This window comes from Drosophila biarmipes, chromosome X, assembly GCF_025231255.1.
Source record: "Drosophila biarmipes strain raj3 chromosome X, RU_DBia_V1.1, whole genome shotgun sequence".
NCBI classification, from domain to species: Eukaryota; Metazoa; Arthropoda; class Insecta; order Diptera; family Drosophilidae; genus Drosophila; species Drosophila biarmipes.
The window spans coordinates 21,668,038-21,684,587 of NC_066611.1; the positions used below are offsets into that span (position 1 = coordinate 21,668,038).

At 43.6% G+C, this 16,550-nt stretch overlaps 1 protein-coding gene across 4 annotated transcripts; it reads left to right on the top strand.

Moving 5' to 3' along the window:
* The first annotated feature begins 560 nt into the window (after positions 1 to 560).
* LOC108023193 (AP-1 complex subunit gamma-1) lies at positions 561 to 9,364 on the top strand. Of its 4 annotated transcripts, none has more exons than XM_017092447.3 (16): positions 561 to 711; positions 1,796 to 1,940; positions 2,004 to 2,065; positions 2,737 to 2,878; positions 2,944 to 3,132; positions 3,501 to 3,739; positions 3,989 to 4,065; positions 4,493 to 4,510; positions 5,425 to 5,681; positions 5,738 to 6,333; positions 6,402 to 6,540; positions 6,596 to 6,890; positions 6,952 to 7,461; positions 7,516 to 7,659; positions 7,770 to 7,877; positions 7,940 to 9,364. In XM_017092447.3, the coding sequence occupies exons 2-16, from the start codon at positions 1,924 to 1,926 to the stop codon at positions 8,054 to 8,056; spliced, it is 2,910 nt and encodes a 969-aa protein (XP_016947936.1). In that variant the 5' UTR covers positions 561 to 711; positions 1,796 to 1,923; the 3' UTR covers positions 8,057 to 9,364. The 4 variants fall into 4 exon arrangements, with proteins under 4 accessions (XP_016947936.1, XP_050746340.1, XP_050746338.1 ...); XM_050890381.1 differs by having other exon boundaries at positions 569 to 772; XM_044093128.2 differs by having other exon boundaries at positions 569 to 691.
* The last annotated feature ends 7,186 nt before the right edge of the window (positions 9,365 to 16,550 follow it).

Below are 16,550 nucleotides of genomic sequence, written 5' to 3' on the forward strand. Positions count from 1 at the left end.
GATTCACCCCGTGATTGCAAATGCTTATTTAAAGGCCATTTGTTGTTTTCCTTGCACCATATTTATTGCTCTGAAAGTGCTTCAATTTCCACTGCCCTTACAGTCATTAAGACGACGATTGTATTCGGGATAATCTTTGCAATCAATGCATCTAAAAAATACCGAAAAAGCTTACTTTCGTTGTATTTAAATATATAAAATTAGAATCGATATTAAAATTAACATTTTTCGACATAGTTTTGCACCAGCTTAAGTTGTCAAAACTATCATGCTGTTACAACTACATCCTGCAATTTCCAATTAGAATCTAGCTTCAAACTAATTTTTTTGTTGCTTGGCACTTCATACATTTAAATATACCTTACATAGATACAAATGGTAACAGTATTAATGTACTTTATGCTTAACCAAATTAGGGAAACGACATTTTTTTTGTAGATTTAAATAGGTTGGTTATTTCTGCATAGTAGCCTCACTTCGCCGACACCCACTGTGCGACGAACGCAGTAGGCCCTTTTTGCCCAACGCGTTAGTCCCTTCCTGCGAACTGCTTGTAAATATCGCCCTCTCGCTCGCACCCACTACTACTGTTGCGCTCATCATCAACATATTCTCGACGAAACATTTTTTTTTACTTGTTACGTTGATTTTGTGGCGTTTAAAATTGCGAATAACCAGCGCAAAGTTGGCCGTGCGAACATGTGCTAAAGCGTAAATACAGTGGGGTGCTAGAAATTAATGAAATTGCAGAAACATTTCAGCCAGAAGCGAGGTGTGTGTGCGTGTGCTTGCGACGACGGGCCGTGTGTGTTGAAATTAAGTTTTTTTTATTTTTTGTCGCGTTGTAAATTTTTTGCACTGGGGAGCTGACGCGTTTTTCGCTGGCAGGTGGTTATTATAAAAGTAGCGCTTATGGATATGCCAGCGGATCCGATTAGGCGGAAATGCCCCTTGAAAAGTGTGCCATAGATTTTGCTGCCCTTTTCTTGTTGGCCCAAAAGGCAGGCAAGCGTGTATGTGTGTGCCCAGTGTGTGTGGGCCTTCCAGTGAATCGCATAAATTAGCAGCGAAAAATCACATTGAAAACAAACGAGGAGAGCGCTGACAAAAAACCCTACGTGTTCAATGCATATACTATAAACTATACTGTATGGAAGAGACGTTGTTGTTTCATGATTCTTTAATGCAATCGATATGTATGTATGTACTTATGCTATCGATGACGGCAGCTGTTTTCGTTTTTGGCCAGGTTTTAACCACTTTTTGTTAAGTGGAAACAAGTAAACAAGTTGTATTTCGGATAACTGTTTCCGTTCGGTTTCTCCCTTCCAATTGGCCGCTGGAAGCCCTTCACGCGTGTGTGTGTTTGTGTGCATTAATCATTTAATCAATTTGCATTGCGCTCTCGGCCAAAAAACATGAATTTGTTGTTGCATTGGCCAGAGGGAGAGGAAAAGAGATCATGTGTATTTGTTTGAGCCCACTCACGCACACACGCACGCCCTGCTGAGATGTCAGTTTCATAACAACGGTGATCTAGTTTTTGTCAGCGGTAATTGTTACTGCTTTTACTTAAACTAACTAAACCTTTTTTCCTAATAGCTTATTAAAGAGAGAGCAGGCGAGAGAGAGAAAGAGCGAGAGTGCAACAAAATAGCGGCCGGCTGTTAGTCCCCGTGTGTGTGTGTGTGTGTGTGTGTGTGTGTGTGGGAGTGTGTGTGTTTGTGCGTGGAAGATCTGCAGAGGAAAACCGTTGGTTCGTTTCGCTAATTTGTGTTGTTGCATCGCCGCCCAGCAACAAAAAGAAAACACAAGAAGCGTAGGCCGGCAAAGAGGAAAACTAGAGAGAGACATTAAGTAAGAGTGCGACTAAAGAGCGGAAAAGGCTGCCACACAAGTGATTCAACGTTTCTCGCCACCACAATGAACTCCGAGCATGGGTAGGATCCTAGTCGCAGCCCCCGTCCAGAGATCTCCTATAACCCCACCACTCTTCCCCACAGATTCAATCCAGCCTTCAACATGGCCACCATACGGCAAGCATTCACAGAGGCGGTGGAGAGAGGTAAGCTTTCTCAGGGTCATCGGCTTGGTCTGGGGGCGATCCGAGGAGGTTGCGAACCTGCGATCAGCCAAAACAAGATCGGAGGCTTAAAACCACCTTAACTTTTTGAGTTTCCCTTAACTCCTTCACCGTTCCAAACCCAAATCGCTAAGATAACAAGATCACAAATTTTAAATACCTAGGTTTTTTATGAAAAATATAGATCATTTATATATTCCATTTACAAGTATTTAAAGCCCCTCAAAAAATTAGAACACAAGTAACGCACATTTTATAATCAGAATTCCATAAACAACAATACAATAACAGCTTAGTGTATACAAATGTTCAACAAACCACTATCTACAAACCATAAACTGTCTCAAGCCACTGATTTGAGGCCATTAGCTGCACACACTCTTAAAGTCCGATTTGTAATTCAATTTGTTTAGAGTGCAAGGGTCATTAAGAGGAGTATCAGTAGTAAAACTACTGTACTGTAATAATTATAAATTATAAATTATAAATATAGTAAATTTGCATTTTTAAGAATCTAAATAGAAGAACCATGGGAGTTATCTACAGATGACCCTTTAGATGGTCTTTGGTAGCAGAGCGAAGGACCAGCCTGGGGTTATCGAGATCAACTGCCAGACAAAAGCCGCTTAATTAACATTTTTCTCCGCCCACAGTCAGAATGCCCACGCCCACACGCCTGCGCGACCTCATCCGGCAGATTCGCGCCGCCAGAACCGCCGCGGAGGAGCGGGCGGTGGTCAACAAAGAGTGCGCCTACATACGGAGCACGTTCCGCGAGGAGGACTCCGTCTGGCGGTGAGTCAGCTCCGTATAATGTGCCCATTAAATCGAATCATAATGTTTGCATTGTTCGCCCACAGCTGTCGCAACATTGCCAAGCTGCTGTACATACACATGCTCGGCTATCCGGCTCACTTTGGCCAACTGGAGTGCCTTAAGCTGACGGCCAGCACGCGGTTCACAGACAAGCGGATCGGCTACCTGGGCGCCATGCTGCTGCTGGATGAGCGGCAGGATGTCCACCTGCTCATCACCAACTGCTTGAAGAAGTAAGCCAACCGGGGAATGCGCTATGCACTTGTGGAAATACAGCAAAGTAGTGCTTAAGTGACTCTTTCTTGGCACCTTAGGTAGTGCTTTAAAAGCGGTTGAACCAGAAATACACATGGTGGCAAACCAATGTTCGAGTACCTACTAAATTCTCCAAAAGAAACATGCTCCCCAATAAACTATAGGGAGTTTCCAGAGTTAAATACCCTTTAATAGTAGAATACTCATTTTAGCAGGAGCTATTTTCCCTTTTTTGCCCCATTCTTGTATTGTGTTTAAGATTTAATGGATCCTATTCTTAATATGTAAATGCTCAAAGAGCAACGGGTATCTCCAAGTACTGACACACTATTAATCCTGATTGCAGCGACTTGAACAGCTCGACGCAGTTCGTCGTGGGCCTGGCCCTGTGCACTCTGGGTGCGATCGCCTCCCCGGAAATGGCCCGGGATCTGGCCAGCGAGGTGGAGCGTCTGATGAAGTCCCCGAACACGTACATCCGCAAGAAGGCGACGCTGTGCGCCTTTCGCGTCATCCGCCGTGTGCCCGAGCTGATGGAGATCTTCTTGCCGGCCACGCGTTCCCTGCTCAGCGAGAAGAATCATGGTAAGTCCAGGTTACTACTTCCCCTGTAATTAAAGTGGAAGTATAAGTATTAGATAAAAACTACCTTAATGTTTTTCAAAAATGGTTTAGAAAGTATTTTTGGGCTTATCTTACAGCTTGTGAGTCACTGACTTGAAATAGCTAAGCTATGAGTTCGTATAACTCTACAGATATGTACTAGAACTTAGCTTTCAGCACTCTCCTTTCCTGCTGTGAATATATAACTCATGAAACTTTTTTCCATTGCAGGAATTTTGATCACTGGCGTGACGCTGATCACGGAGATGTGCGAGAACAGCTCGGACACGCTGATGCATTTCAAGAAGGTAAGTTGCCGTGGCCAGCGGCGGGATCAAGTACTCGGGACCAGTTCACGGCAGAGCCTCCTACTTCATCGACTGTCCCTGCTGCAGCTCCTCATTACGGGGGGCACTCGGGAAAGAGAAAGAAACGCCCACAGAGAGCGGGTTCCAAGTCCCAGTTTTTGTGTACAATTGCCGCGCGCCCATTTATCTATAGACGTAGTCGATATAACATTTATATTTTTCCCGCTATCACCCATTTTGCCCATATTGTATACCCAAATCAACGTATCTTTTCGTTTACTTTGCCGATTCTTACACACCACACACTCCTTTTTTCGTTCCAACCGATCAACCTGTGTACTTACGATTTTTTAACGCTTGTTTGTTTTTGATCGAATTCGAATACCGCGCAAACACAAAATGAAATTTGTTGTAATTTGCTTGCCAGGATAGCGGAAATCGAGAGGTATGATTGTTGTGCCTAACTAGCAAATAAACCTGTAACGCCTTTTACCTACCTTACCCCACACACCTGTATTTATATATCAATATGTAAAAACGTATCATTTTGTAAGAGTTTCTTGCTGTCGCCTATGTATATGTCTCAAAGCAGCGATAGCTATCTGTAAGATATAAGCAGTTGTGGTTGAAGTGAGTCATTCATTATGTCACGTTGATAAACTATCTGTTAAAAGTTCCCATAATTAATAATCATTTTGTATGCCTTGATAAAGACTAAACTACACGAGTTGTTAGCATACTTGGGATGCCTCCTAAGGGGCTTCTATGAACTATTGTAGATAACAAGATGATAATATTTTGATCTGATCGCTCTTTCATTCGACCAAAAGGTCTTCTTTTGCTGGTATTGTCTAAAAATATTTAGGTTTAGAATGTGTAAACTGACAAAAAATATTTTAAGTGCTAAACTTTTGGCCGCAACTGCTTAAGTAAGTGCCATAATAGCTTGTATTTATCCCCTGCTGAACCGCTTTGATCAGCTTCGACTGATCCTAATATGCTATCTGTGTCAATTTTGTGATCCATAAAACCATTTTGCCTGCACAGACATATACATAGCCAGCGGGAACTTACTTTTGGCCAAGAGTTTTCGATCTACACGCAATTTTTGGTAGGATTCGCTCCCAAAACACGACCTGTACATATAGTGTTTTCGTAGATGGCCGCGTCTCAAACGTTTTTTGAGCCGGGCCCTAGTTCTTTTTCGTTTCGTTTCATTTGCACTCTTCAAGTTCTTACAGTGCTTTGTCTTTCACACCTTTGATACACTCACTGTCACACAATTTTCCGTATTTCCTGCATAATGCAATGACATACAGTTGACCTAGTTAGATAATGTGGTGTCCGTATGACCCCCAGATTGTGCCGAACCTGGTGCGCATCCTGAAGAACCTGATCCTGGGCGGCTATTCGCCGGAGCACGACGTCAGCGGGGTGAGCGATCCCTTCCTGCAGGTGAAGATCCTGCGACTGCTGCGCATCCTGGGCCACAACGATCCGGACGCCTCTGAGGCGATGAACGACATCCTGGCCCAGGTGGCTACCAACACGGAGACGAGCAAGAATGTGGGCAACACGATCCTGTACGAGACGGTGCTCTCCATCATGGACATACGGTGAGTCTACTCCACTTTCAATTAGAGCGTTTAACAAGATTGCTGCTTTGTTCCAGCTCGGAGGGTGGACTGCGCGTCCTGGCTGTCAACATTCTGGGACGATTCCTGCTCAACTCGGACAAGAACATTCGCTACGTGGCACTGAACACGCTGCTGCGAACGGTGCACGCGGACACGTCGGCGGTGCAGCGGCATCGCACCACCATTCTGGAGTGCCTAAAGGATCCGGACGTCTCCATACGCCGGCGGGCGATGGAGCTGTCGTTCGCGCTGATCAATGCACAAAATATACGTACAATGACCAAGGAGCTCCTACTCTTCCTCGAGAAGGCGGACGCAGAGTTCAAGGCGCAGTGCAGCTCGGGCATGATCCTCGCCGCCGAGCGTTACTCGCCCACCACGCGCTGGCATCTGGACACGCAGCTGAGTGTGCTGATTGCGGCCGGGAATTATGTGCGCGACGACGTCGTCTCCTCCACCATACAGCTTGTGTCCAGCAGTCCCGTCCCGGAGCAGACGTACATCACGAACCGCTTCTGGGAGTCGCTGCAGGTGGCCAATCACTGCGAGGACAAGCAGCCGCTGCTACAGGTCGCCGTCTGGGCCATAGGCGAGTACGGCGATCTCTTCATGTACGGCGCCAACGAGGATGGTGAGTGGGCAGTGGCCAGTGACCAGGTTAACTTTGTAATTATTTGTATCCCCTCCATTAACTTGCAGAGTTTGAACGGCCCACTGAGAGCGATCTGATCGCTGTGTATCATAAGTTTTTAACCTCTGCTCAAGTCTCGACCACAAGCAAGCAATATGCTCTGGTCTCCCTAGCCAAGCTAAGCACCCGTCTGCAACAGTGCGTAGAGTAAGTGCCTCCAAGGCTGTGATGATTCCGTAGCTCATTCGATCTCTCTCTACAGGGAAATCCAGGCGCTGATTACGTCGTTCGGCAGCCACCTGAATGTAGATCTGCAGCAGCGAGGCGTAGAGTTCACGCAGCTCTTTGGCCATTACAAGCATTTGCGCCCGCCGCTGCTGGAGAAGATGCCGGCTATGCAGATCAGCAGGATAAGCTCGCAGAACGGCGAGAGCGGCGGTGGCTCCTTCGACGACAACAGCCCGGATGTCATTGAGAACGGCGTGGAGGGAGGCGGCGGCGGCGGTGGCGGACACTCACTAATCGAAAGCAATATGAACAGCCTAGGCGACAATACGGTGTGTTGGTTAACTTTGTCCGAAGATTCCTCATCTGAACATTCCCCCAAATCCTTTTCAGAACATTCTGCTTGATCTGCTGGGCAGCACGGATCTGTCGGCGGGCGGCGCTGGTGATTTGGTGGCAGCCACGGATCTCTCGAATGCGGTGCATAAAAAGAACTCGCGCAACGCCAACGATGTGGTGGCACCCGTTTCCAACAACCAGGATCTGTTGGATCTGCTCGATTTGGATCTGTCCACGCCCTCGTCCACGACGACGGGTGCGCCGGCGGGCGGAGGAGGAGGCGGCGGCGGCATCCTGGCCCTGGCCGGTGATAATAATCAGAGTAGTGTGGCGAACATGAATAACATGCTGGGTGGCCTAGACCTGGGTGGCTTTGGGTCTGGTCTGGACAGCTCGGTCAGCATACCCACAAATGGCAACGATCTGGCCAGTATGCTGGGCGGATTGGGAGGAGTCCCGACTGGAGTAGCGCCCTTGGCGGTCCCAGCTGCTGCTGTGGGCAACCTCATCGATGGCCATGGCGGCAACCTGCTGGCCGATCTGAATCCCAACAACGTAGTAGTGGTAGGTGTGCCCAATTCATTTGGCTAGCCATTTGTTAACCATGTATTTTTGCAGCCTCCGCAGGGTCCCAGGCTGACGGCGCTGGACAAGGATGGATTGCTGGTGCAACTGGTTTCGGTCAGGGGCAACGACTGCATGCGCATCTATATGACGACCACGAATAGCTCAGACAATACGCTAGAGCAGTACTTGCTGAAGGTGCGAATAGATATCACATGTTTAATAAGTTCAAAACGTTTCTTTGATATAAGATGTACAATTTACCTCATACACTTTATAAACGTTTCTTTCTTTCATACTCATTTCAGGCGGCGGTTCAGAGGAGTTTCCAGCTGCAGATGCTGACGCCCTCCGGGTCGGTGCTGCCGCCAGGCGGAGTAATTACGCAGGAGATGCGAGTGGTGGCCACGTCGAATGTGAGTAGTGCTGCGCTACAAGATTCATTAGTTTGCTCTAACAACTAAAACTATGCTTTTAGGCGACGCTGAGGATGCGACTGCGCATCCAGTACGTGCTCGATGGCCAGCAGCAGGTGGAGCAGACGGAGGTCAGCGGATTCCCCGAGCAACAGCCGGCGGCGGCAGTCGAGGAGTAGGACTGCAACTGTATTAAAGCAAAACCAGATTAGCCTAATATCGGAAATAATTCAACACGGGCAACTTGCGCAGCAGCAACACCAACAGCAACAGCAACAGCAACACTAAGAAAACACATACTGTGGTTGTCACACATTTATTGTAAAATAAGTTATCACACAGATACACCCACGCAATCGCAACCGCATCTAGGTCAGAGCATTTTCCAGATCGGCGCACAGCGTTGTCAGACACAGACTGTTTTTTAACCGGGATAGTCCAGATAGTCCTTTCGGCGCTCGGTAGCAGGAGAAACAAGGGAAACACCCAGCAGTTAACTTATATATTTTTTCTAATTTATATCTATACATATATAAAAAGCGAACACACTACTTGTCAAATCAAATTATTTACGTTTATCTTGTTTTATTATTAATAATTGTCTCATTTTAAATGGTGTGTAAACTCTTGTGTGTAAAAGACAACTTTCAGTTTTAATTTAAGACAATAAAAGTCAACCCCCGCTATCCCCATAAAGAATGGCAACTAAGAAAAAAGATAAGGAAAATAGAAAGAACATAAATGTATTAAAACCGATTGTGAAATTATGTAGCAAAGGCATTTAAAAAGGCTTAGCATTTTAAAGGAATCGAAATGGAGCGAGTTGAATGATGTGTTTGATGCCATTTCAAGCAGTTTATTTGTTATTTCTATATGTAAAGAGTGTTTGTTTGACCCCGTCCTCAGTCTGTTTGATCGGTTCCGGCTTCTGTTGGTCAGCCCCTGATACTCCCTCTTATTTGCCCCGTTAACACATTCATATTATATAAATATATATACAAAGACACCGAGAAACACACACGACCACGCGGATATATATTATATTATGTATTGTTATTTCCTGTGCGCACGTACTTAAAGCGGAGAATCAGCAGCAACCAGAGAAAGTCTAAAGAATAAAATGAAAACGCAAACCAGATAGCACTGTGGAAAACTAGATAATATCTACGATAAATATAATTGTACGGAGCAGGTCGCAGCTTAGAACTATATAACTGATTAGTTGCCGTCGCCGATGACGATGATGAGGGGCATCGGGGAGCAAAGAAAATCCATTAACTATTATTATTATTATTATGATTATAAATGAATTACGCAGCTGTACGAGGAAGAAAGAGAGAGAGATAAAAAAAAATAATAACATTAACATATTGTACAATATATTATTATTTTTGTATTATTATCATTTCCTTTTATATCTACTTATATTCCACAAACCTTTTGAGCCGAAATAAAAGAACGATTTCGTTTTATCGAAGGACAACCTAGCGAAGAGTTCAGCAACGGAGGAACTCTTGAAACAATATACCAGTCATGTGATATAGTCAACTTTATAATTGAAAACAAAACAGGGATTGCCCTCCCCAGATCCCAAAAATAAACCACCTCCCCTGCGAAAGTCGCATCAATACACGTGACTGAATCAAATCACAGAACTAACAGGCACTCTGTTCCCTCAACTCGCCGTCATCCTGCAATCCTCGTAATCCTAATCCCCGACGAATCTCCGCAAACAGGGAAGACGAATAATGGAAATCATCATGGATAATACTCGGCATCAAGATGTCTCACGGCTGTCAGCTGGGCCTGCTGCTTCCCTCGCTCTCATTCCGGATGTCCTTGCAGCTCAGTGATGGCAATTCATTGTTTTATCCCACCTTGGGTGTTGATTTATAGATTTAGCTTTCTTTTGGAATAGTTTATCTTATTATTTATATATTATGTATAGACGAGTGATTTTAGTGTTATATTTTTTAATTAGTTCCAAATATTGAATGCTACTCATACAGAACAAAGTAGTAAATCATTTCAGAAAAAACTGATATTTTAAATTGGTTTTTATTTTTAAAGTTAGGTATTCAAATAATTCACTTCGTGTGCGAAGTGGATATTTTTAGCGAAGAAATTCGCTCACATTCTTGTGTTAAATGCCAACTGGAGTGGGCAACTTAGGGCCTATAAAAGAGTCAGTTCGTCTGGGGTAAAGTCACTCTCAGCTTGAACCGACTCCAAGATGTTCATCCAGTGGACTCTTCTGATTTCCTGCACAACCCTAATCTCCGCCGCATCCATTTCGGAGAGGATTGTGGGAGGACAGCCGGCGAACATTTCAGAGGCAGGCCTTACTCCGAGTTGGCGATTGGGATTGCGGGGCTGTCATTTACAGTGACCAGATCCTCCTAACCGCAGCCCACTGTATCGCTTCCAAGGATACAACAAGGTACTACGTGAGAGTGGGCTCCTCGAACGCTAGCAAGGGAGGTCAGGTGGCGAAGATAAAACGCATCGTAGTGCACGAGCAGTACGCAGATGAAGTATGGCATAACGATATAGCCGTACTCCAACTTCAGACCAGACTCAGGATGGGTGGTAGTGTACAGGCCATTCCATTGGCAGATAGAGCTCCCGAAGGTGGGTCCCCCGCCCTGGTTTCCGGATGGGGTGACACGGAGGTCGGGAATCCGGAGACTCTTCGCAAGGCTGAAGTGCACATAGTCGACCGCGAAACCTTCAGAATGTACTTTTGGAACTTATCTGCGGATAAGATAGCTGCCACTTCTCCGGGAATTAGTGCCTGCCTTGGAGATTCTGGTGGTCCTTTGGTCTCCGACGGTAAACTGGTTGGCATCGCTTCCCACATATATGGAAGCTGTGCTCATAGCCCATATCCTAATGTCTACGCTAACGTGGCGCAGCTCAAGCCCTGGATCATGAATACCATTAAAACCCTGTCATAAAAAATGAGTAGGGACAACAATGTATTAAACCAGAAATAAAGAAATGCAAAAAATAACTATGGCGAGAACTATTTCACTTTATTTCGTATTTTGTTGTTTGCCAAAATATATAAAATAAGCTGTAAGCTGGCAATGCGTCCTGCAGATTTTGAACCATTTTTGACCAAGTAACGCCAAAAAATCTGAAAGAAAAAAATCGGATTTTCGCCAAAAAACTATAATCCTTTTTTCCGCCCAAAAATAATCAGTATTTTGGGCAAAACAAGAAAAGTATTTGTCCAAAAACGGAATGCCATACCTTGTCGAACTCGTAATAAAATTTCCAATCAATTGGCATTCACAGCTAAAAAATTTTTATTTTGACCCATTTTCGGAAAAAAAGACGATGCTACCCCTTGCAAAAAAATCGAAAATTTGAAAAAATTTAAAGTTCTTAGAACCAGCCAAAAAACTAATGCGTTCAATTGTCTAGCTTGTTAGCTGACCAAAACAGTGCGTCTTGTAGGCTTTTGACCAGTTTTGACCAAGTTACACAAAAAAGGGTGAAAGAAAAAAATCGGATTTTCGCCAAAAAACTATGATCCTTTTTTTCCACACAAAAATAATCAGTATTTTGGGCGAAACAAGAAAAGTATTTGTCCAAAAACGGAATGCCATACCTTGTTAAACTCGTAATAAAATTTCCAATCAATTGGCATTCACAGCTAAAAAATTTTTATTTTGACCCATTTTCGCAAAAAAAGACGATGCTACCCCTTGCAAAAAAATCGAAAATTTGAAAAAATTTAAAGTTCTTAGAACCAGCCAAAAAACTACTGCGTTCAATTGTCTAGCTTGTTAGCTGACCAAAACAGTGCGTCTTGTAGGTTTTTGACCAGTTTTGACCAAGTTACACAAAAAAGGGTGAAAGAAAAAAATCGGATTTTCGCCAAAAAACTATCATCCTTTTTTTCCACACAAAAATAATCAGTATTTTGGGCGAAACAATAAAAGTATTTGTCCAAAAATTGAATGCCGTACCTTGTTAAACTCGTAATAAAATTTCCAATCAATTGGCATTCACAGCTAAAAAATTTTTATTTTGACCCATTTTCGCAAAAAAAGACGATGCTACCCCTTGCAAAAAAATCGAAAATTTGAAAAAATTTAAAGTTCTTAGAACCAGCCAAAAAACTACTGCGTTCAATTGTCTAGCTTGTTAGCTGACCAAAACAGTGCGTCTTGTAGGTTTTTGACCATTTTTGACCAAGTTACACAAAAAAAGGTGAAAGAATAAAATCGGATTTTCGCCAAAAAACTATAATCCTTTTTTTCCGCCCAAAAATAATCAGTATTTTGGGCGAAAAAAGAAAAGTATTTGTCCAAAAACGGAATGCCATACCTTGCTGAACTCGTAATAAAATTTCCAATCAATTGGCATTCACAGTTAAAAAATTTTTATTTTGACCCATTTTCGCAAAAAAAGACGATGCTACCCCTTGCAAAAAAATCGAAAAATTCAAAAAATTTAAAGTTCTTAGAACCAGCCAGAAAATGACTGCGTTCAATTGTCTAGCTTGTTAGCTGACCAAAACAGTGCGTCTTGTAGGTTTTTGACCATTTTTGACCAAGTTACACAAAAAATCTGAAGGGAAAAAGTCGGATTTTCGCCAAAAAACTAAGATCCTTTTTTTCCACACAAAAATAATCAGTATTTTGGACGAAACAAGAAAAGTAATGGAATCCAAAAATGGGATGTTATACTTTCCTGGACTCGTCTTAATACACAAACTAAAACCCTGATTTACTGAGGGGATTTTTCAGTGTACTTTCGGCCTTTTCTAGATCCTTGGCCACTGATTAGATATTTTTGGCATCACTGTTGCAGCTGTCGCACGCCGCTGCTGTTGTGCTCCTTGTTATCCTTTGCTGCTTTGGGTGCTCCTCCGTCTCTGCTGTGCTCTCTTCAACTGGCGCACTTCCTCTGCTCTCCGGTGACGTATTGTAACCTTTGGTAAGGTTAAATGTGAACCCGCGAATTGTGCCACGCCAAAAGAGGCGTGCTGAGTGGTGGGGCTGGCAAGGGGCGGGGTGCACTGCCTGCAGAGGGGGGCGAGGCGGAGGCGCCGACGCATTGGCTTTGGTGGCTAGCAGGAGAACGGGATGTAAGGATATCCAGGATAAGGACGGCCAACTCGAACGTGTTGCGTGCAACCTGTTCGTTTCGCTCTCCCCCTCCCGCTCGTCTTCTGCCTCCATTCCTCCACTCCCCCACTCCGCCCATCTCCCCCCTCCCTCTCCCCAGGGCCTGTGCCACGTGGGTGTGTGCTGGCTATAAACAGCACAGGCATCTGCGGCTGTGTGTGCGAGCGTATCTCCGTATCGAAATCAAACTGATTCAGCATCTCCATCAGTATTAGTATCAGCAGCAGCCGCTCTGCCTTAGCCTGCGCCGCAGTCGACGTCGCTGGCGAGTACAGTGGGTCCTCACTAAAGAAAGAAATAAATATTGTAACTATGGGATAGTGATGACTAGCCCATGAAGTTTATTATGATAAGAGAGGGATATTTGATCGAAGCCACATGTTCATATGCTTTCCTGAAGTCTTAAGTAAGTGGATGATAACAAATGCAATGGTTATTTGCAGTTCCCTCAGAATTTTTCCATTTAAACTATTACCGATTAATAACAAAAACTTCAGCGACTTCAACTCGGTACTCCACAGTGTAGTTGTTAGTTCGGATTAGCAGAGTTTTACTGTAGCCCCAGTGGGAGCCCGAAAAGGGGAAACTGTGGGGCTAGCGGAGCTCTGGAGCCGTCTGTCGCTGCAATGATTGAGATTAGTTTCCATTTCTTAATTGAAAAGTTGCTCTAATCTTTTGATATTTGTGGAAATTTGCCACAGAAATTTATCAATTTTCCGAGCCAGCCTTGGCCGCTTTGGCGCCCACTTCCCCGCCCCCGGGAACTAAAATTGCCCTTCTACCCGGAAAACGCTGCCTCGAACAGAATTCGCCCTTCGGGCTGCCGCCGCTGCACTGAGCGAACAATTGGGGCCAAAGGGGGCGAATCTGATGCCAATTAAGAAAAAGGTAAATTACCAGCGGAAGGCAAAGTTTTAAATATCCTTTTATGACAAGTTCGCCTGATTGTATAATGAGGACATTTCGCGCACACTTAAACTCGCTGACAAAGTTTGTCGACTTCTGAACAGGGCAAAAACCGAAATTTGACCAACTACTATGTTTGAAAGTTGATATAATGGTAATCATACAGAAATTTGTAGACTCTATTATTCCTTTGTACATATGTAACTTTTTGATAAGCCATGATGATAGTTCTCACAAACATTTAGCTTTATTTATTTTATAAGGCTTAAAAAATCTGGAGACATGTATATTTCAAGAAGAAGGCTGTCGGACATCGTTCATTTGAAATCTTTTGAAGCAATGGGTCGTATTTCTCACAGTGTTTGGCAGCTTGCTGCTGCTGTTGTAGTTGTTTTATTCCCTTGGCCAATCTCCTCGCCCCCTAACATCCCACTCCCCGCCCCTGCCCGCTGGCGCTCTTAGGAGGAGGGGAAAAAAGTAATTTTGTGCAACGATGCGACGACCCTTGGCCGAAATAAAAAAGAAAGACACAAAACAGTGAACGAAGAACAACAACGGGAACAACAACAAGAGTGTAATGAGAAACCTTTTATGGCACAGACACATGCTCGCTTTTCCACCCACCCCGCCCACTTTCCACGCCCCCCCCCTGCCCCTTGCCTTCCTCCCCCAGAAACCACCCAAAAAGCCAAGTTATCTCTTCTCTGCTCTCCTCGTTTGCCTTTTAGTCGTAGTCTAATTTTATTTGGTTTGCTTTGCGCTTCATCTGCTCCTCCATCTCCTCCGTCTTCGTCCACTTCTTTCTTTTGTCTACTTAGAATTAATAATTTTTGTTGTTTTTACTTTTTTTCATCTCCATCGTGTTGTAATACAATATGTTTGTAGGTACTCCATATACGAACAGTCGGGGTCAAAGTAATAGCAGCAGGTCCTTAGAAAAAAACTGCTATCCTGACATGTCTTTAGTAGGTTTTACAAACAGTTTTAATATTTATCCATTTTTGTAATATGTTTCGATTTGGAAAGTAACCAGGACTTATTCTGATAACTCTAAAACACTTTGTTATTTTACCAACAACCTAGTTGCTTAGCGTTTTTAGATTGTCGCCTCTTTGCCTTTGTTTGATAATTTATATTACAAAATAAAAATCAAAAAGCCAAACGGGGTGGGACCAGTTTAGGGGTTAAGGATGGGGCTGGGAGCGCGGGCGCGGCCAAGGGTTAAGGGGAAAGAGAGGCGGAATTTGGCAAATGATTTGGATTTGGCAGGTGGGCCCTCTCTTCCCTCTTCCTTTCCCTCCCTCCCCCCAAACTCATTTCTTTTGTGTTCGCTTGGGTGTGGTGTGTTTGTGTGTCTCTTAGGGCGTGGGGCGGGGGCGGGGGCGGGGGCGGGGTCGGGTGCGAGAGTGTGGGCGTGTCCATTGGGAGCATTGGAGCATCTTTATCGAAATAACATTGTAATTGCTTTTTGATAAATGAAGCACGCGCTGCACAACTGACAGCCGAACAACAAAAGCAACGCAAGGCAACAACTGAAACAAACAGCGCAGCAACCGTACGTCGCAGCTCGCACCAAAGATACCCCTCTTTCTTGCCTTGCCTCCAAGATTGGAAATTCATCTGGATTCCAGTTCCAGGTGGACTCCTAATTAGAAAAAAGTGGGTTCCAAGTGGACTTGGAGTGGGAAATGGAAGTGCACTACACTTAAATACATTTTTAAGTATTTAAAAAAACAAATATCTTAAATATTTATAAAAGAAAATTCTTATTACTAATTGTTTGATTACACATTGTTTTTGCCCAGTAAAATAGTTAAAAATGTAAATGGCATAATAAAAACAATATGTTTGAGGAGCTGCAAACATGATTAAGGATTTATCCTTAGCTTTATTTCTTAACTTGCTTTATTTTCCTTTCACTTCTTTTTAAATTAGAAAAAAGTAAGGGATAAAATAACAAAATATTACATACACATTTGTTATTTTATATATTTGGTATTCTCATAAATATGCTTAGCTTATCAGGAAGAAGTTTATTTTGTTAAGTTTATTTGTTTTCTAAGTTCAAAATGTTTTATTTTTGTCAATTAACATTGTATTGGTTACAAATACATACACCTAATTTGATATTTATTTTTACATTTACTTGAAAACATTCAGAAATAAGTTTTATAAAAATAGGAAAAGATTGAATGTATATTTAAAGGAATCAAAGTTTAACACGTTTTTCAGTCCACTTAGCTTTATTCTTTGTTTTTTTAAGAATATTCTCTATATATATGTATTTACTTGGAAGATTCTAGTTGAGTAGTTGGAATTAAGGAATGGAGTTCGGAGCTCAGTGATCCCTTCACAACAATTGTTAAAAATGAAAAAAAAATTAATGCACTTGGCCGGGTTTGAACTCCTACGGCGTAGGTAACGGCCACAATACGTAGCATGCACATGCACTGTTCTTTCCAGGGTATTTCCAGGGGACATGCCCTTGTCCCTAATGGGTATTGGGGTTATAAAAGCAAAATCGCTTGGACGTCTCACTCAAGTGTCGCCCAGACCTAATACCCCCTCCTTCGGCCCCTCGGAAAGGAAGAAGGGGAGGGGCACCACGCACTCTGGGAAGACAATT

Bases quoted from the DNA above. Each gene is read 5' to 3' on its own strand.
- LOC108023193 (XM_017092447.3), top strand. The intron at 3,133-3,500 runs GTAAGCCAACCG...TCCTGATTGCAG, and splicing joins ATCACCAACTGCTTGAAGAA to CGACTTGAACAGCTCGACGC. The intron at 7,878-7,939 runs GTGAGTAGTGCT...CTATGCTTTTAG, and splicing joins GAGTGGTGGCCACGTCGAAT to GCGACGCTGAGGATGCGACT.